The sequence below is a fragment of the Lipophrys pholis genome, assembly GCF_963383615.2.
Source record: "Lipophrys pholis genome assembly, chromosome: 20".
Classification (NCBI taxonomy): Eukaryota; Metazoa; Chordata; class Actinopteri; order Blenniiformes; family Blenniidae; genus Lipophrys; species Lipophrys pholis.
Window position 1 is genome coordinate 11,665,477 of NC_137648.1, and position 20,198 is coordinate 11,685,674.

The 20,198-nt window shown below is 42.2% G+C and overlaps 4 protein-coding genes across 14 annotated transcripts in view; 1 reads left to right on the forward strand and 3 right to left on the reverse strand.

The window, feature by feature from the left end:
* Positions 1–667, forward strand: part of uba5 (ubiquitin-like modifier activating enzyme 5) — a 3,869-nt gene extending 3,202 nt beyond the window's left edge. The window contains exon 13 of the mRNA XM_080489550.1: positions 246–667. Within this exon, the coding sequence (XP_080345676.1) occupies positions 246–323 (78 nt within the window). The 3' untranslated portion in view covers positions 324–667. The remainder of the gene's footprint in view (positions 1–245) is intronic.
* On the reverse strand, positions 633–11,765 carry nphp3 (nephronophthisis 3). 2 transcript variants are annotated; one of them, XM_080489543.1, is made up of 28 exons: positions 11,712–11,765; positions 10,954–11,334; positions 9,964–10,089; positions 9,732–9,882; positions 9,402–9,554; positions 9,165–9,298; positions 8,719–8,879; positions 8,483–8,639; positions 7,554–7,628; positions 7,297–7,467; positions 7,106–7,209; positions 6,887–7,001; positions 6,670–6,813; positions 6,495–6,592; positions 6,132–6,234; positions 5,968–6,050; positions 5,669–5,801; positions 5,353–5,517; positions 5,132–5,226; positions 4,929–5,051; positions 4,661–4,850; positions 4,236–4,477; positions 3,041–3,116; positions 2,823–2,950; positions 2,477–2,717; positions 2,256–2,381; positions 1,894–2,009; positions 633–1,729 (listed from the first exon to the last, which is right to left on the reverse strand). In XM_080489543.1, the coding sequence occupies exons 2-28, from the start codon at positions 11,275–11,277 to the stop codon at positions 1,567–1,569; spliced, it is 3,897 nt and encodes a 1,298-aa protein (XP_080345669.1). In that variant the 5' UTR covers positions 11,278–11,334; positions 11,712–11,765; the 3' UTR covers positions 633–1,566. The 2 variants fall into 2 exon arrangements, with proteins under 2 accessions (XP_080345669.1, XP_080345668.1); XM_080489542.1 differs by having other exon boundaries at positions 5,669–5,804; positions 11,712–11,726.
* A 495-nt stretch (positions 11,766–12,260) lies between these two features.
* On the reverse strand, positions 12,261–14,997 carry LOC308125434 (uracil nucleotide/cysteinyl leukotriene receptor). Its single transcript, XM_080489166.1, has 2 exons — positions 14,890–14,997; positions 12,261–13,835 (listed from the first exon to the last, which is right to left on the reverse strand). Exon 2 carries the CDS (start codon positions 13,829–13,831, stop codon positions 12,893–12,895), a length of 939 nt encoding a protein of 312 aa, XP_080345292.1. The 5' UTR covers positions 13,832–13,835; positions 14,890–14,997; the 3' UTR covers positions 12,261–12,892.
* Positions 14,998–15,742: 745 nt separating this feature from the next.
* kiaa1217 (KIAA1217 ortholog) overlaps positions 15,743–20,198 on the reverse strand; it is an 88,505-nt gene continuing 84,049 nt past the window's right edge. For 8 of the 10 annotated variants that reach the window (XM_080489829.1, XM_080489831.1, XM_080489832.1 and 5 more), the window contains 3 exons: positions 18,478–20,118; positions 17,817–17,948; positions 15,743–16,726 (listed from right to left, as the gene is read on the reverse strand). In XM_080489829.1, coding sequence (XP_080345955.1) covers positions 16,184–16,726; positions 17,817–17,948; positions 18,478–20,118 — 2,316 coding nt within the window. In that variant the 3' untranslated portion in view covers positions 15,743–16,183. The remainder of the gene's footprint in view (positions 16,727–17,816; positions 17,949–18,477; positions 20,119–20,198) is intronic. The other 2 variants (XM_080489830.1, XM_080489838.1) reach the window with 1 other exon arrangement.

Below are 20,198 nucleotides of genomic sequence, written 5' to 3' on the forward strand. Positions count from 1 at the left end.
GCACGTGTTTTTCATATAGAAAAGCAACTTCACCACACGCAAGGATTAGTTGTACTTTATTCCATATGGTGCAGAGTACAAATTGAGCCTGTTGTAAAGGTGCTGTGGAAAAGATTCAGCTCCTATGTGAAACACTGCACGTGTGCTTGTAGAGAACCTAAAAAACATGATACTGACTTGGAGGTTTTTTTTTTTTTTTTAAATCAGGTTTGTAATTGTACTTTGTTTTCTTGTGTTTGAACCAGAATCAAGCGAGTGAGGGTATGGTGGAGGACACTGAGCAGAGTCTTGAAGAACTCATGGCCCAGATGGGGAAGATGTAGACAATCTGAATCTGCGACTGCGATGTGACGCATCTTCTGTCACGACTGTACCAACACCTTCTTTTCTAACATTGTTCTGAAAAGCCTGTTCATATAAAATTAGCAACCAGTGAATGTCTTATTCTCGCGGCTTCAGAAAGGAAATGCATGACAAGTGCTGCTAATGGTATTTCTTACTCACGAAAACAAAAACATGCTGGCTAATTGGAAAACGGTTTCAGTTGTCACTACACCCTGATTGTGTCTTAAGGTTTCAGATGTATGCCCGATGCTCATTAACTCGACTCAAAAATCTGCAACGATACAGAACAATGTCTCAATAAAGTATTTATTAGCTGAACACAAACTTTTTGAGTTGTTTGACGTGATTTTAGATTTGATCCTGTACAGCTTTTACAGATTTTAATTACATGACATAAATACATGAATATATGAAAACATTCAGATACATTGCATGTTGTATACAGTATTTGGCAATAATACACTGGAGGCTAGTTACAACGACCCGCCCAAAGACTCCACTCGGCTTCACGAACGTTGTGTTCTAAATTGTTGACATTCATTTTTAGCCATCTTTTTTTTTTTTTTTGACAAATCCTTCAAAATACATTTAAAAAAGTGAATAAAAACATTTTGTTCTGCCTAGAGAGCGTGCCCGCAGTACCAGAGATGATATTCTCCCAGAAAGAGTTCAGCTTTCAGCTTTGCATTTTCCTTTTAGAGTACACGTTCCATACTGTAAGATTGCCGTTTGTAAACAACCTTCAGCAGTACCTTCAAATTCCTCATTGAAAAACATTAAAGTCCTAGATTGTAGACTCAAAAACAAAAAGTGCCCGAGGTCCGATGCTCCTGTTAACCTATAACCTCTTCGGGAGGAACTTAATTCCCTTTTGAGTGGGTTTTTGTGTGTTTTACTCTTAAAGTCATTCTACAAATTGCACTGATTGAAAATGTGATTTTTGCAGTTGTGTAAACATGAGACTCAACTCTGACCTAAACTAACAGACTTTCCAACACATGGTTGCGCACAAATGAATACTTGTGGTAAATGTGCCTTTTCACAGACTAATACAGTGGACTTCATGTCTCCACTCGTGAATACGGGATACAGTACGACTCCTCTCCACCCAGAAAGACGATCACAGTGTGAAGACCCAGGGCCGTTTCCTTTTCCATGACACCACAGACTGTCTAAACAGCCTTATATGATCATCATCATTGGCAACAACTGAGTGAGGAATCACCTGGGTGGCAGGGGTGCGGGTCCCCTCAGGCTGAACGTGTCTCCGCTGGACGAGTGACGGGACGGGGCGATGCCGCACACCAACGACGGCTCTGCCTCTTTAATCTCCATTGCGCGCTTGTACAACTCTGCTGCCTTCTCAAAGTCCCCCTCTTCGTAGCTAGATTGAGAAAAGGAATAGAAACAGAACTCTGGTTTTCTCCCACAGTCCAAAAACACGTGTGTTAAATGGTGACCCTAAAATTGCCCGTCTGTGTGAATGATTGTGCGTGTCGGCCTGTTTGAGTGGCTGCATGTCACAGAATTATTTTCACTGCTTGGTACCTCAACACAGCGAGGTTCTTCAGGGTCTCTCCGACACGTGGATGCGATCGGCCCAGACTATCCTCGTAGATTTTCAGCGCTCGTTTATAAAGGGGCAAAGCCTCACAGTGCTTCTTCTGCCAAAGACAGAAGAACAAGAAACGTCAAGGTTCATTTCTATTTGGTTATGTGTTGCTAAAGACACAACCAATAACATTTTTTTTGAAAAAGGAACAAACAGAAATCTGTGCCAAAAGTGATTTGGTATGCACTATCATTAAGTGGTTGAGAGATTTTAGCACTTCACTAATTTCATCAAAGAAATATGCCACCATGAAGTGAGTGCTGCAGACAGACGGAAGAGGAAAGATGACCCGTCTCACCAGCTGGCAGTAAATGACTGCCAGGTTGACCAATGCTGTGGCCACACTGGGGTGTTTGGGCCCGAAGCTTTTTTCCCTGATTTCCAGAGAGAGCTCATAAAGTGGAACAGCTTTCTCCAGCTTCCCCTAAACAACACACATCACATGAGATTTTTAGGCATCAGATCAGCATCGGATGAATCGACCATTAAAGGGAACACTCGAGTGTGAACACGTCTCACTCTGCGTTTGTAGAGCATGGCCAGGTGTTTGAGCGTGTAAGCCAGTGACGGATGGTCTGGTGACAAGGCTCTCTTGCGGATGTCTAGCGCCCTCTCGTACATGTCCTCGGCTGTCTCGTACTCCCTCCTCTCGGTGTGCAGAGCGGCCAGGTTGTTGAGGGACTGGGCGCAGTCAGGATGTTCTGGGCCGAGGACACGTTGACGCATCTCCAGAGAGCGGGTCAGGAACACCTTGGCTGCACTGGTGAGGGCAAAGCTAGTAAGCATGGACAACCTTCAAGACGTAAAATAACCTTTACAAAGGAATTACACATTGCATCATCTATGTGAAAGTGGTCTGCCTTACTCCAGGTTGTTTTGGAGGTAGTACAAGACGCCAAGTTCATTAAGTGTCCTCGCACAGTCGGCGGAGTCTTTTCCCAGCGTGAGCTCTTCCAGCTGTAGAGCCCGGCGCCTCAACAGAGTGAAGCCATACTGAAAGTCAAAGCAGACTTATGGTATGTGCAAATATGTCTGATTATGTGGGCATGACTAAGTGTGCAGGTATCTCAGAAACATGCTCACCATATGACCTTTCTGGCGAGCAGTCTTCTGCCGGATACGTACTGACCTCTTCCTGAGTTTCTCTGCATGCTCGTACCTGATGTTGAAAGCACCATGGGTGAGTCATGATCTGACCAGAGTGTAAATGAGCGTTGACGTGGGCTGTAATTGCATTGACACTGTCCGGTGAAGTCTGACCTTTGAGCTCAGAGTGAAGCCATCGGCGGAGGAATAAGTTCTGCAAAACCTTGTAAAACACTAGCAGCTGTTCGTCGGCACAAAGTGTTTTAGTTAATCTGAAGTTCTCTGGCTAAAAGCAGGTGCTGACACATTAAGGCCCAGGCTTACGCTGCAAACACCTTGTAAAGCTGCATTAACAACCTTGACTTAAACAATAAATCAAAATAACAAGCACTTTTTGAACAACATCTCGGGATATTTCTATAGATTAAGACCTCAGAGTCAGTGGAAATAAACATTATACAGCTAAAGTCTCATAAAATGGACCAAAAAAAAATCACACATCTTAAAGTTTCTACAGAAAAAAATAATCGGTAGTCTTCGATAGTTACCTGTTATAGATCTGCCTGTACAATATTATGTACAACTGTCCTGTGATACAACGTGTTATTTAAATAAAAGTTACTCTAACTACTACAAAACAGTTTTATTGGGTAAACACCTGAAAATAGACAAACAGATCAATCAGATGCAAACTGGAAAGAAGAAATGTTTTACTGAAGCAAAGGAGCTTGAGTGTTTATACTATTAAAAAAATCCTATCAAAATGATACCAACCTCAGCAATAATTTTTTCCCCTGTATTATATTATTTCCTTCAGTTTCTTATGGTTTGTTTGCAATAAAAAATAAAGAGATACACAAACGACCAAATATGTTCACTTGCCCAATGAAGGATATTTTCATTGATGGTAGAATGGAGGTTGAGGAAATGATCTCAATTTGTTTTCCTTTGTGTCTTCACTTCTTGTTAACTCAAATCCTATTTTTTTTTTTTTTTACTTCGTAATGTTGATTGTTATAGACCCTCTTTTATTTTATTGATCTAAGTGGGTCAATAAACGAAGTTGCTGATAACTCTAAATGGCTCGTCTCCCTGTCCTCCCAGTCATTCTTCAATTACTTTTCTGCACCAACAGTATTTGAAATATTGTCATTAGGTTTTATCGGAGCCTGACAAAGTGATGGCTGCTTACTTGTTTTGTTTCTGGTACAGCATGGCGAGTGACTCCAGTTCCCGCGCTACACTGGCGTGTTCAGCACCGTAGGCATTCTCACTTATCTCCAGGGCTTGCTTGTACAGCTGCTCGGCGTTGCCGTACTTCTTCCACTGGACATAAACCCCAGCCAGCTGGTGCAGAGAGCGGGCTACGCTGGGATGATCGGGGTCCAGGGCCGTCTCCCTGATCTCAAGAGACCTTTGTAGTGGCGCCACGGCCTAGAACGACAAGACAGAGTGGGAGAATCAATCAGCCTCTTTCCCAGCTAAAAAAAAAAAGTTTTTTGTTTTTTTTAAAGTATATTTAAACTATGTAAGTGAAAAACTGTCATTTTAAAGAAAGCACAAAATGTGTTAAACGAGAGCTGACTTTGTTTCTCATGTCAAAGACATGCAGCCCACCTGACTCTGGAGGCCCAGGTCTTTCAGGAAACGTCCCAAGGTTTCATAGAGATTTGCAAGTTTGGTCATGCTGTCTTCACTCTCGCAGCTCTTCTCATATTGTTTCAGAGAGTCAAAATACTCCGAGGCCATGGAACTTTTGTCTTTGCCCACATACTGCCAATAGGCCAGAAGTTCAGAGAAATGACCCCTGGAGAAAGAAAAATAAACAACAACACGTCAGTGTAGTTCCTGGCAGATGCCCTTCTGCGCCGTGCCCGAGCTGTACCTCTTGTAGAGGTTCTGGGAAACAAACAGGTTCAAGAGGCTGAGCTGCAGTTTGGTCTTGTCTTCCTGCTGTTGGAGCAGCCAAGGAAGCTCATCCGCAACACGCCACGTTACAAGGTCCTGGCTACGAAGAAATAGACAAGGACGTAAGTTGCACCGACGTGGAGATGATGGTTGTGCACACGGACGAGAACTCTGCAGCACCTGAGCTGTTGGCTGAAGTAATGAATTAGTTTTTCTCTGTAAGCAGCGGAGTTGCTGCCTCCAACCAGGAACTCCAGCCTCACTGCTTCCCAAGCCTGTCGCACAGACATGATCACAGTTAGAATGACATTGATTTGTTATGACTGTTATCATAAATATCAGGGTTCCTTTGAAAAAAAAAATAAAAATTGTATTTAAAAAAGGCTTGGGAGCCTTTTTACCTGCAGGTGTTGAAACCGGATGAGTCCACAACGGAGGGTAACAATGCAGAGTCTGTTCAGGCGGTAGAGTAGAGAGGACAGGACAGGCAGCTCTACTTCTGGGAAAAGATCGAGTACTTCTGATTCGCTCACTCCGTTATGGCTGGCACACACGAGGCACAGCATCTAAAAAGGGAGAAAAACAATTCTTATCAGTAAGAGCAAGAAGCCCAATGATATCTGTAGACTGACACATGAGTTCTGTTTTTAGGACTAGGTGAAACAAGTCCACACACACACTGTTCCCAGCAATGACAACAAAGCACGACTACGTCACCTCTCTCATAACGTGCCGCTCTCGGTCTGTGCTGAGGGATTTCAGGGTCATCTTGAGCGCCAGGCGATACAGAGACATGGTGTCCTGACACTGCAGACACTGCTCCAGGCTCTTCTCCAGTGGCCAACAGCTACTGCTTGTAAGCAAGAAAACATCAATGTGCACTCCATCAAACAGTATTAGCCTTCCCCATGAAGTGAATGGTGGAACTCAGATTAAGAACTGCCCTGCTAACTGGTAAGATTTGTTTTTTCTTCAATGCTGAATAATTGTAGAGTTGGAAAGACGAGGTGACTAACCTGGTGACAATCTTTGCCAGAAGTGTGACATACAGCGCGTTGCAAGTTGATGCAGAGCGACAGTGCCTTTCTAGCTTCTTTTCCTGGGACAGAGACACAAGCACTCAGTCGACATTTTACGGCAAAATCATGTCCGAAAAGGTGGGAATGGTGCGAAAACTGACCTGGTCTTTGGTGAGTTTTAGGTCACTGCTGTGGCACTCGGCATTGACGACACTCCTGACCTCTCTGGGACTCAGCGGGTCCAAGTGGAGAGTCGGCCACAACCTAAAGAGATATGGGCACTGAATCACAATTTACAATTCTAATGGAGCATGATTAGAGATTAATACCACTGCACACTTACCAAATAAAGAAAGGAAACAAATCTTTTAATGAAGACTTTTTTTTTTTTTTTTTAAAAAGAGACCATCATAACACACAAAGAATTATCTGTCGCTACTTTTAATTACTTTCACTGCTGCAGTTTGCCACGATCCTCCCATAGCATGTCATCCAAAGTGACCATTCAAAATCAAGTGTCTCACCTCCAGGCTTGAGGACACGTCTCCACGTTGACAGACACCACCACTCGGACGTTGACAGGCAGAGGATCAATCAGCCATTTCATGTGTCTTTCAGCGTGCTGATCTCAAAGGAGACACACTTTTAGAATGTGTATTCTTCAAAAGGACGAGTATCGTGCAGCTTATTTTAAAGTACCTGGATTTGGTCAATTGAGTCAATGATGATGATGATGTTTCCCTGATGCCGTGCTGATAGTCTTTCAAGCCATCGGGGAAACTCCTCCAAGATCTTACTAGGCTCCATGGACAAGCCAGAAATGGACCAGAAATGCTGTAATAGCTGGAAAGACGACACATTTCCACAGTTTCAGAGTAAGGGATCTAAGATGACTGACTTGAGATGAACTACTTACTTTGACTGTGAGGCGTTTGATAATGAGAACGGGCTCTGAGCTGGTGGAAAGTGGCCGACCAACAAAATGATACAGGAACAAGGTGTTGGGTGTTTGCTTCTGCTGGAGTTCAATCCTATAATTTTAAACAAGCAAATTGGACAAAATATACCAAAAAAAAAAAAAATGTGCCCCCCACAATGACACAACACTTTACGGGCTAAAGAAATGAGCTGTTACCATTTGGACAGCAGCAGAGACTTTCCTGATCCAGGACCACCGGATACCAGCAGAGGTGGTGTCGGAGGGGGAGCAGCTATCATGTCATTCAAACGATCTATATACTAAAGAAATCAGACGCCACCGATGAATTTAAACAGAGAGTGAAAGAACTGAATAAACACGTTCAGGGACAGTGTTGTGTGTTCTACCTTCTGGAAGCCGAGCTGCGAGGGCGTACTGCTGCAGGCCTGCTGGTAGGACTCAATCTGCTCCTGTTCATCGTGGAGGTCCCACAGTACATCTCCAGAGTCTTCCTCAAGCCCCTCGTCTATCCCTGAATCCTTAGAGTCGACGTCTGCTCCCTCAAGGCCCAGCAGCTCCTGCACGGTGAAAAAATTTAAACGCAACACCGTTTGGCGCAAGACACAACTGGAACACTTAAGCCTTTAGCAGGAACAGTTCATACCTGTTTGATGACTTTCTCGAGTTGAGCATAAATCAAGTCTGCCCCCTCCTCCGCAGAGCCGCTGTGATCAACAACCTGAGCAAGGTGGAAAATGTCAGCATGGCTTACAGTTCATTATATTATTAAGATCACTGCAAAATCTGGTAATAATAAAAAAAAAAGATTTTGTGAAAATAATCTAAGATAATAGAGGAATCATTTCTAAGATATGAGGAAATTTGCCAGTTAACAGAAGAAAAGTGGCAAAGGCAGTAGGAATATCTAGTTGAACTGTGTTCATTTTGTCGTTCTAACTACATGCGTTTTGGATTCTTTTTTAATGAAAGTTGAAGGCAAGAAAAGTTTTTGTACATGTGCTTTTTTTTTTTTAGTTCCGATGTAATGACCCTTCCCTTATTCCAGTTCATGATATGGTTATATCCAAGCTCAAACGGTGGATAAAGGAGGCCATTGCGATCAGGAAGCAGGAGACCAGAAACCCGGACGAGGGGTCCTTCATCCTCCAACAAACCTGGGATTCCATCCCCCAGAGACCACCGGACGGCGGGGTGTGTGGCCGTCCTGACAGAATCTGACAGATCTGTCAGGCCGGTCATCTGACAAAGACCGACACGTCATCACACGTCAGATGACGCTCTGAAGAAGGCTGCAGACGCAGCCCAAACATTCCAGCAAGATAAAATAAACTTTTCCTGCATTTACCTGTCGTTAAAAAAGAATCCATAACATAGGGAGGAACATGTGTTTAACTTCAACGTCTTCCTGTTCAAAAATATAGCTTTTTGTTTAGTTTTTTTTTATTATAAAAGAGTGCACATTCACAGTTTTTTTGAAAACAAAAAAGGTTATAGAGGCAAAGTTTTATTTCCAAGCAACATTTTAAAATATATACTAAAATGATTTTGATCAGTTAATAAAGAGAAACACACCTTGATTTTGGCGGCCTTGTCTGCAGCGTTGATCCGTTCCAGCAGTTGCCTGATTGATCCAGTCAAATTGTGATCTTCGTCCGTCCTGAGGTAGAGCACCAGCGGATGGCCGTCTGGATTCTTCACAAAAGCCTCCTCACAATCCTCCACCACAGAGCTGCACAAATGAAGCCAGCATTAGCGTCAGTGAAAAGAATATTTCCAGCGCATGAAAGGACTACATGTTACGACGCTACCTGGTTACGGAGGACTTGAGGAGAAGCACACACACAGAGCTTCTTTCGATCTCCTGCTTGCGCTCCACAGCGTACGAGGCGGCGTTCTCCTCTGGGAAGCAGACATTCAGGTAGAAATGGCCGAGACCTTCACACATTCGTCGTAGCAAAGAAGAATGTTTCTGTAAATAACACAAAAGGCACATGTTTAGTTTTTTTATTTTGCCAAACAGGATTAAAAAAATGTTTTTGTCTTCAACATAAAGAGCTCTTCTTCCACTCACATCAAAATGTATTACTTCTGTTGGATGTTGGAATAAACAATCAAAGGTTAGCATTAAAAAAATTATTTTCTTGAGCAGTTTCATAAAAAAAACCAACAACAACAACTATAAACTATTATATTTCAGTGACAACAGTCATTCAGACAATGATTAAAATAAAAAAAACCTTTCTCATATGCAAACCTTAACAAAGATATCCAACTCTGCTTTGGTCTCCTGGGTGAAGATCAGGTAGCAGCGAACTGTATTACTCCACAAAGCCTGGGGGACATGAGGGGAGACCTGCAGCAAACTGGCCACTGCAGCATCCCAGTCATCTGACAAAGGCAGACACACAATGCCAAAAATGTTACGCCAAATTCATAAACCACTCATATACAAACATTTTATCTTCTCAGACCTTTTCTGTCATTTTCTTACCTCTGCTCACATTTGCAAAGGGCCCCTCCACATCTATCAAACTGTGCGCAAACTCAGGTCCTCTGAAGGTCTGTTGCAACTGCATCATGCTACCCATAGAGGGCTCACTTCCCAGCACACCACCTGTCCAGTAATCACACTGTGTGCCTGCAGCTGAAGATACACCGGCATTAAATACATGCATACAATATCTTCCAGTGTGTGAAAGAAATGATGATATTTGTGGTGTGTCAACAGACAATAGGCAACATGCACTGATCAGATTGTTGGATGATAAAAAAAAAAAAACAAAGCCTACGGAAGGTCAAATTGTGGATTTCTGATTCTTACCCGTGACAGTGGTTTGGTTGTCATCTGAGTCTGAGTCATTTGGATCGTAGACCTGGATGCCTTGAGCCTGCAGCTGTTGGAGTTTTGCCTCCAGGTCCCTTTTAGCGCGCAGAAGATCCTGTATCTCTTTTTCTTTTGTCTCCCGGAAAATCTGTTTATTGATTAGTCATTAGGTTGATGTGCAATTGTGAGCGTTGCAGAGACATAAAACAGCGGTTAAGGTGCGATTCACCTTAAATTGTCGTTTCACTTTGTCCCTGTCATGTTCAAAGGTGGCAGCTCTCTCCATGGCTTGGTACTTGGCTTCCAGAGCGTTCTCCTTTTCTCTCAGGATTTTCTGGTAGGTTTTCTGCAGAGCCTGGACATTGATGACATCATCAAGACTGCTGCAACCAACCACAGGTGCAAGTAACCACATGCAAACACAACCGTCATCTGCTTGAGTCGAATGTCATCTGTACTTTACTTGAGCAAACATTTTCTCACGTCTTTTCCATTCATCCATACAGTAGTTTTAAGACACGTAAAGAAAACTGCATTTATGTTTATACATTTATTAAATTAATTTATCAAATGTATTAAATTTAAATTACATCTTTAGCTGTTTTTGTACCTTTTTATCAGATTTGTCCCACTTTTCCTGCATTTCCCAGACAAATTTCACACATTTTAGAATAGAATAGAATAGAAATACATTATTAATGCCAGAGGAAAATCCCTTCAAGCATTTCTCTCCACAGAATAAATAGAAAGAAATAAGGATATCAAATAAGATAAGATAAGGATAATAATAAAGTAATTTTAATCATTACTATGTACAAGGCTTAAAGTAACAGCAGTTTTGCTTGGGATTTGTTTTTGTTTTATTTTGATTTTTAAACTTCTCTTCCCCCCCCCTTTTTATTTTTCAATCCAAGAGATAAAACTAATCTTGCAAATGACTCTGGTGTGTTAAAAAGTAAAAGATAAAATGTTTAGGTATAATTTAGTGAAGGGTTAGACTCCTGATCTACATAGAACACAACCATAACAAAAATATAATTTAAGAGACTTTAGGACATCTTGGCAATTTCCTTCAGCTCTTTGATTTGTTTTAACTGTGTGAACGAGATGATCTGTATTCTTCACAGCTTTTAATATCTGTATTTAGTCCCAGTACTTGTAATCGAGATGTTGTGTATCTCCTGACAGTATGAGCCACATGTGTGCATCTTGATCTCACCTGTAGCTCCGCTCTCAGCCTCTTGTTCTCCTCATCCAGTTTGGCCTCCTTCTTCTGCATGGACGTGATCTCGTTATTCTTGCTGACCCGGAAGATTTCATACTCTTTGCGGAGTCGTTCATACTCCGCCGCGTACTCCAGATCCACGGAGCCCGTGGACTTGAAGCTGGCCCCGATCACCCGGGGTCCCCTGCGGAACGAGCTGCGCAGGAGTCGGGCTTTGGGCTTCACTTCCACCGGTATCTCACAGGCTTCCCCACCCTCGCCTCCGTATCCGTCCTCGATCACCTCCCCGGGGCTCACCAGGGAGGAGGCGGTGCCCATGGTCGGTGGCGACCCGCTCAACAACTCAACCTTCTGGGAGGATCATCGCTGCTGCTGCTGCGTGATGAAGAGCAAATAAAGTTTGGACTCGTCTTGTTTTTCTCCAGAGTGGATCATAAAGCGAAACAGCTGGTTAATGCAACGTCCTAGAAGTCGACTCACTGACATTAAAATACGCTGAACTGTGGAGACAAAAACAAGAAAAACGGAGACTTTGACCGCTGGTACTGTAAAACTAGCATCTGGCGAAAAAAGAAAAATACAGCTGTGCTCGGTTCGCGACGTACAGTAAGGTCTCGTGGTCGTTACGAACAACACTCACGGTAATTACTGATGGTAAAACTGTAGTGGGAGAATAATGGACTCAAAACGCGTGTTATCTCGGAAAGCCGACACATTCCAAGAGTGAAAACCGGAGAAAAGGAGAGACTCACGGTGTTCTCTTCACAGCTTCTTCCTGGCTGCCTTGGTAACAACAAGTCCATCCTACGGAAGCTCGCACGGGTCAAACTGTCAAAAGTTCTTCTTCTTCTTCATTAATATTTTCACAAAATAGCAATGTCAGACAGAATTACAAGAAAAAAAACAAAACCCGCTGATACTGCAGAAGAGGAAAGAGGCCCAAGAAGATCATATATGAATTTACCGATCAATAAACATTACCATAACGGAAAAAATAAATAAATTAATAGTAATAATAATAATAATAATAATAATAATAATAACAACAAAAGATCAAGCAGAGAAAACTAACAAAGGACAACATATCTACTCAGAATCAGTGGGAAACTATTTAGCCTTAAAATAATTTAATTATTTAGTCTTAAAAAGGGGAGTAATACATTTAAATGATTTTTTACAGTTCCTAAGTCGGGGAAAATTGTAATGTATGGAGGTACAACAAAGTGTTAAATAACAGTCTTCTGGGTTCCTCCTTGGGTACAAGTGAATGTCTGATGATAAGAGGACAAAAGAAGTGAAATGTGTCTGGAAGATCTTGTTTATTGTTCATGAATTTATACATAGATATGCATGTTTGTAGAGTATTATTAGATAAAAATGGCAATAGTTTCAACTTTCTAAACAGAGGTGCAGTTGAGTCTTGACTCATGGAATTTGAGTATCATTCTTAAAAGCCGTTTTAGTGTTTCAGATTAGAGAAAATGTTCTGCAGCCCGAGCTCACCTGGCAGTGTAAGATGAAAAAAATGTACCATGTATTGCAACGTGCCAGGTTTCATTGTACAGAAAGGTTAATTTTGTTGAACTATATTCTGAAGAACCGCTGATTAAATCAGCCCGCAAGAGGTGACAAGTTCCTTATCAGTTTTTGGTGACATGTGCTATTCTAGGAACGGATTTAAATGTTTCACAAGTCACTAAAAAAAACAACCTAAAACCTAAATTCAGCAACAGTTAGAAATGTGTTTGTATGTGACATATGTGTGATCATTCTCTTTAAAATGCAATAGCTGAAATGATTAACTGATTAATAGAAGAAATACATATTTTTATAATTAGATCACTTTTTACCATAAAAACTTAAACTTGAATGTTTCTTACATATCCTGAAACTATTAAGAAAAGTGACAGATTTGCTTGAGAATCTTTATTATCTACACATTTGTTTCCTGTGTTCTACAGAACAGCTGGAGAAGTTGTTTCCTGTATGCGTGGTTCAAGAAGAAATACATCACCGGGTCCAGCACACCACTGACACATGTCAGTGCCGATGTGATCTGATTTGCTCTCGCCAGCGGCTCTGGTGGTCCCGTTGTAGTATCACCGTACATTTTGATGTAGATTACTCGGCACACATGGTAGGGCACAAAAGCCAACAGAAAGTTTATCACAATGAGTATGATCATTTTGACGGCTTTGTCTTTCACTGGTCGCCGTTCATGTTGGTCTAGTGTCCTTAATTTCAACATAATCAGTGTATAGAAAACGATAATCATGGCCAAAGGAAGTGCAAATGCGACAATAGTAGAAATCATGGCAGTGGGAGACGCCTTTTCTAAGTACAGGTCATTGCAGATGCCAGGCGAGGTGGTTCGATTCTTTCTCGAGGAAAGTGTAGGACTCATTGACACAATGACGGTTACCCAAAGTACGCCAACAGCCACCTTTGCATACTTCGGTTTTCTGACTGACTGTGACTTTAGTGGCAAGACCACAGCTAGAAATCTATCCAGGCTGATGAAACTCATTACATAGAGGCTGCAGTACATGTTCAGGTAAAACAGGAAGCCTGACGCTCGACAGAGGACGTCTCCAAAGGGCCAGTGTCTATCCAACAGGTGGTAAACTATACGCATGGGCAAAATGAGGATGTAAGAGATGTCGGCTATAGACAGGCTGCTCAGGAAGACTTTAGTGGGTGACGTGTTCTTCTGGCGAAAGAAGGCCCACAGCGCCAAGGCGTTCCCAGGCACGGCGATGATGAATATCAGGATGTAATATGTGGGAAGTATTACATTCCATAGTTCCAAAGAAGTGCCAGAGAAGGTGTCTCTCTCCTCCTCAGAGAGATTCATAGCCATTGTGGGGAGCATCAACCTGTTGCAGCACAAATTACACAAATCATCTGATAAGATGCTTAACAGGCCTTGGATGGGTAACAGCCGCATGATCCTTCAGTGACTCATCAAATCAATGTTTAAAAATAACAGAAGTGACATCGTACTGTGTGGGTGTGTGTGTGTGTGTGTGTGTGTGTGTGTGTGTGTGTGTGTGTGTGTGTGTGTGTGTGTGTGTGTGTGTGTGTGTGTGTGTGTGTGTGTGTGTGTGTGTGTGTGTGTGTGTGTGTGACAGTCGGCTGACTCGTAACAACAGATCATGTGAAAATGAAGCCAATAGAAAGAGGAAATGACCTTGCCAGGTTACACTGGAACCAAGGCAGCGGAGTTAAAAGTGGTTTCCTGACGTCTGCTCAAGAATAACTATAGATTAAAAGAAAAAAAGGTTCAAATGGTAAATATTAATAAATGAATGACTGAAAACATTAAAAAAAACAAATAAAGGGATTTTGTATCAGTCCACAGTTTCTATAATTGTTTCATAAATGCTATCTTATATGGCGTGTAATTCCTGAGAGTTGTAGTTTATTTTCGTACTATTTTTCACCATGATAGAGTGCAAAATCATTTGCAAGTGACTTTACTTCAAGACTTTGAGCTCTACTGATATACTGAAAATGTTGGCATTTAGCTAACTGTTTAAAGGGCACTCATCAAAATAGGAGAACATTTCAAATGGTTTCAGATTGTGATTAAAGTTTAAATATCCTTGAATGTGTGAACAAACATTCTTATGTAAAAGATCTGTGGAAAAGCATTGACCTCAGTATTCCGAGCAAAGAAAATCCCTACATTGGATACATTTCTTCTGGTAAGTTAAGTAAAAAAAACATACATTTTAAGCTACAAACTACTGAGTATCAATGACTTTATAAAGCATTTGTCATTTGTAAAAGCAACAAAAAAACATTTGCAAGTATAAATTTGGTAGAAACTTAAAAAACGCAAAAGCTACCAACTATTATCACTTGCCCAATAAATAATTGATGGCTCCTAAGACAATAATCTTTACAAAATTATCCATATTTTCTTACCTGTGAGTATATTGGTGCAGAATGCTGAATATTTTCCCCCACCAGAAAACACCAGTGCTACAGTAAGAGACTGTGGAATCCCGTCCACTTTTGTCTTTGTGAATGCACGCACACACCAACGCACACACATAGGAAGTGAGATCAAAGAGGAAACCAGAAATGAAAAATAAATACATTGACACTCAATGCACTACAAGCATGCAAGTCTTTATTTTTGCTACCTCAACACAGTTTTGTCTTTACCACATTGCTCCTTAATAGTATGATTTAAAGCTTTACAAAAAAAACAGAGAAACCCAAATATTTACAAAATCTATCTGTGCAAACAAGTCTTCTTATACATCACTCTCCTACAATGTTTGAAAGGCATGCATACAAATAAACTTTGGTATGTTAACAAAACTACTTATTTTCTTAGTAGAAGCATTTATGTACACGTTACACTTAGTTTTTAGTACAGATTACATTTAGACAACAGTACATGTTAACTTAACAAACCAAGACCAGCGGTGCAAACACTGAGGTTAACCACTCAGCATCACACCAGAGTGCATGTAAATTCCCCTAACGCTCATGATTGGGTTAGGCCTGAAGTGAATCATTATACAACAACTTTGGCAAATAGGCACAATAAAATGAAAACTCGTATTACTCATAATACCATCTAATCTGTAAAGGAAATTGGCAGTTCATATGGGTGGGAAATGAGAAAATACTCTAAGGGAATTAAAGTTACTAATGAGTTTGACTTTAAAATGTATGTATACATTTTGTATACAATCATAAAAGGCATTTACAAGGGCTGTGTTGAATGTCTGGCAACATAAGAAATATACAGGATTAAATATACTACGGTTATTTAATCTCTTATCTCAAAAATAAAACACGTTTTTTTTTTTTTACATGGTATTTTGTGATTGTACATCAATTCTATAGTCCCTATTCAGAGCTACGGCAAGAAAATATATATTTTCAACACCATTAAAAGCCTTCCACTTCAACTACATTTGATAGTTTTTTTTGTTACTTTATAAAATATTTTGTTAAAACATCTGCTACACCTTCGATGAAGAATCCAAATCCAAAGATGATCCAAAATGTAAAAGACAAAAAAAAAAAAAGTTGCATGAATGCCAGTGTTGGGAGAAAAAAATGAATTGAGGGAGTGCATCGCTTAATTTTTCTTTTTCTTTTTTTTTTTTTACAATAACAAACAACAAAACCAAAACTATAAAATATAAAAGATGAGCGGGTCTACCTGCTAAGCTGTATAACCAGAGGGCAATAAACGGAGCTAGGTACTGTCCTTAGCGGCTGTGGCTGTTGGGATGCAGGATTTGCCGCTGCTGCCGTTGTGGGACCTGTAGCTGGTGAAGCTGGGGGTGTGTATGGTGCGGATGCTCTTTCCACCTTGGCCCAAAGGTGTGGGCGACAGAGGGGAGGGGGAGGAGGAGGATGAGGAGGAGGAGGAGAATGAAGAGGAGGAGGAGGAGGAGTGCACTCGACCATTCTGAGTCTGCGAGGAGAACGAAAGAGCTTTACCTGTGTGCTGTGAGGGTGTGGGGAGTTTGAGGGATCCGTTAGACAGGGAGGGGATGTGGGAGGAGGGTGCGGAACCGGAACGAGGGGCATGAGAGGACAGGGTGGAGGACTTTGTGACAGAGGAGGAGGAGGAGGAAGAAGAAGAAGGGTTAATGGGATTAGTAGCATCTGAGTTTTGTGCAGACTGGGAGCTGCCTTTAGTAGAGCTAGGATAAAAAGCAGGGATTTTAGAGGTGGGTAAAGCTGGGGAAGTAGTTTTATGATCCCCTCCCACTCTTTTAGCACTTCCGTTAGCCTGCAAACAGATGCCAAAACAGATACTGGTTGTCAAAAAAGAAAACAGGTAAAATAATACATACAAAAGGCAAGGCGATGTTAAAAATAAAACTAAGTTATTCACAGACAGAAACTATGACTGAACAAATATTAATATTACTAAGACAGAACTAAAAAGACACAAACATATACATAGATGCTCTTTTTTTTTTTTTTTTTTCGAAAAAACTATATGACAAATAAGGTGAAACATAATGAACTGAGAAACGTGTTACCAAGAAACAGAACGCTGTGAAGGTTAGGCAGTGTGACGGCAGGACAGGGTGGACATCTCTACAGAGTGTCTGTGCGTTAAAGGGATTGTTAGGCCTTGGTGAGGGGTTTTGGGGAAGAAATTCAGTAGGCAGATGCATTCGGGGGGCCGGAGAGAATTAGGAGACGTGGTTAGGAGTTTGAAAAGTGACGGCACAAGGGGAAAACGTGGGCCAGTGTTCCACTGAAACCGATGGCGCGAGATGAGCAGGTTAAGTCGAGGACTCGACGGGAGAGAAGGAAGCGTCATCGTGGGGTTAGATAAGCTGTGCAGTGATGTCGGGTTTGAGCAGAGGTGCGTCGGTGAGAGGGGGAGGTGCATAGCCGAGGGGTCAGTTTAGTTTGTGTTTTGAACAGAGCCACAAGCGTCTCGGGATTTGGCAACACTGTTTAGGAACTCATCTGTGATGGGAACTTGAGATGTGATGACAACTCAGATGATGACAGGATAAAGTTCCACTTTTCTTGGCCTTTTTTTTTTTTTTTTTTTTTTTCATTTAGCCGCCAACACAGTGAAAACCATGAGCAGTGTGGACATGCAGAAGCATACAGTACAGTGATGTTATGGGGGTAACAGTCAGGAGTCAAACATGCCTTGGTTTCAGAGCAGACTCGAGAGAAACGTTAACAGATCCACAGTCGCCAACCATGGTGACTTTCTTCTTTTTTTTTTTTTAAACACTTGAAATCTCACAGCTTTGATAGTCTTTTTTCCCCCCCCCTTTCAATGCCTCATGCGTTTGAGTATCTATTTCATTGTTCCTCTAGTCCCTGGTAAGACCCTACAGTAAAACTACCTGTCGAAACTGCCTCTGAGCGTCCTGCAGCTTTTGTTGTTTTCCTGCTTTGTCGGTTGTACCCGGTGACTGCCTGGACTTCGCAGATAAAGGAATGGGCATCCGACTAGTGGGGGAAGCGACACTGGTGTTCTGCAAGGGGATCCAAACGAAAACAAAACAAGAAATAAAAAAGATAGAAAAAACACACACCACATCGGAAGTATGAAAAGTCAAGGCACTGACAGGTTAAAAAAAACCCAAAAAAAACCACCTGGTCATTCAACCCCACAGTTATAAACACCAGTGACAGATCAGATCATGCATCCAATGGGACCATACACGTTGAAGTCAGTATACACAGTACATGCAATCAAGTATAAGGAAGTAATCAGAGTTGAATCATCAAGGCATGGTCTTTGATGATGAGTGTGCCACTTGCTGAAAACCTTGTTGGTTTAGCAGTGTTCTGAAAGACAGTACCCAGGAACCCCAAAAAATGCCACCCCCAATCATGTCACCATGATTCAATCAAGGTAGAAAGTCATTGGGGACATTTCCAACATATCCAAGCACCCGTAGAGTGGATTAATGATTTGGTGATTTCAGGGGTTAATGTTGGAGTGAAAACTGAAAGAGAAGGACCCAAAGCTCCCTGGAGCAACAAAAGCTAGAGAGAGACCTGTTGTACGGTGCTTGGGACACTGGGGACAGTGTTGGTGGTGGCGCTGGTGGTAGGGATGACTACAGGACGAGGAAGGAGCTGAGGTTTAATCTTCTTCTGTAAAGCATTTTTGCCGGGTCCCTTGAGGCCTGGCCCCCTGGAGGTAGGGAGAGAGGAGGACCTCTTCAGCCCCACTCCTTCTGAGCCTTTCCCATTTCCTGCTCTAGTTTCCTCAGTGCTGATTGAGTCATCAGGGGAGCGCGGTCCCATCTCAGTAATAGTCGTCTCCAGCTGCTTAATGGTCTGCTCCAGGCTGTCCAGTGTCTTGTAGGTATTTTTACGGATCTCATCCGTTCTGCAGACAGTGTCGGAATTCTGCCTTTTCATTGCGAAGCTGCCAGCACCTTTGGGAGCCTCTGCCAAGGATTTTGAACGTGCAATCTCAAACCTTTTTGCTTCTTTGTGCTGCTTGACCGTACCATCAGATTCTTCCTCGTCTTCATACACAACAACCTGGAGAGTCTTCTTTCCAGACTTGGTGCCAGTGCGGATTGCCTGGGTCAGTGCTGCTAGTTGTTTTTTAGGGAACTTAAATTTGAACTTCTTCTTTCCATCCTGCTTGGCGTCGCTATTTGACTCCCCTGAACCTCCATTGTCAGAGATGGAGGAAGACGACAAGGATAATGAATGGTCTGAAGTTCTGAGTGAGCCACTACGCTTTTTGCCATCAACGGCCTCGTTCCCTTCAGCTTTTAGCTGGAGCCCACCCCTCTGCTCTGTATCAGACTCCTCACTCTCCTCCTCGATGCGCTCTTCGGCAAGCATCCTGTCCATTTCCTCCTCACACTCAAAAATGGTGGACAGTCGCTTGTAAGCTGAACGGATATCCATTGGCTCATCAAAGATGATGATGACGGGTTTCTTGTTAAAGCCATTATCCTGTGGCCCAGCAGGATCTGTTGCAGTGTTTCCTCGGGTTGCCGCATTGCCGACAGTAACAGTCTGGACACTTCCTTTCTTGGCATTGACCAGTTCTTGGTACTCGCCACAAGACAAGGGCTGAACCTTGGTGTTGGTGATCATAAACACAATATTGTCTGGTGGTGGAGGTGCTTCATCAAGTAAATCAGGACTAAGACTAGCCCCATCATCACTGTCTTCTGAAATCGCTCTTCGTGGCTCAATGTTTTGTTTAGAAGTCTTTTTCAGTGAGGCGACAAAAGGTTTCGGTGCTTCTTTGGGAGCAGTGGCTGTCACAGTCCCCACTGTTTCAGGTGTATTATTTTTAGAAGTGACCTGCTGTGGTGGGAGTGTATTTTTCTTTTCAGTGTTCACTTTGTTGAGGAGTTTTCCTTTTTGCATTTCTGCACTGGTCTTCAAGGATTCAGAGCGTTTAACTTGCTTCTTTGGAAATTTGAATCCATTGAGTCCCACTGGTTTAGGTGAGATAGGCGGCGGTGTAATTGGTGATTTGGGTGGCGGAGATGGAGGTAGCTGCTTTTGCTGCTGCTGCTGATGTTGTTCCTGGCTTGGAGAATTGTCATTAACATTGACATTTGACACCTGTGTTTGAGGCTGTGGGGGCTCTCTGTGCTCGGGGGTCTCCTCAGTTTCGGATGAGGAGGGTTGGGGAATCTTGCCAGTCACGTAGTAAATGACCTACAAAAATGACATGTATTATTATAAATCTTCTAAAGCACAGCATATTCAACAAATACATGTGAATATTTGCGAGTACA

What these genes read in the sequence shown, in the direction of transcription:
- LOC308125434 (XM_080489166.1), bottom strand. Translation starts at nt 13,831, where the DNA reads ATGCTCCCCACAATGGCTATGAATCTCTCTGAGGAGGAGAGAGACACC.
- nphp3 (XM_080489542.1), bottom strand. Translation starts at nt 11,277, where the DNA reads ATGGGCACCGCCTCCTCCCTGGTGAGCCCCGGGGAGGTGATCGAGGAC. An exon ending in AGTTGGATATCTTTGTTAAG is followed by an intron (nt 8,880 to 9,164) that starts GTTTGCATATGA and finishes TGTTATTTACAG; the next exon opens with AAACATTCTTCTTTGCTACG. An exon ending in TACCTCCAAAACAACCTGGA is followed by an intron (nt 2,718 to 2,822) that starts GTAAGGCAGACC and finishes TGCCCTCACCAG; the next exon opens with TGCAGCCAAGGTGTTCCTGA.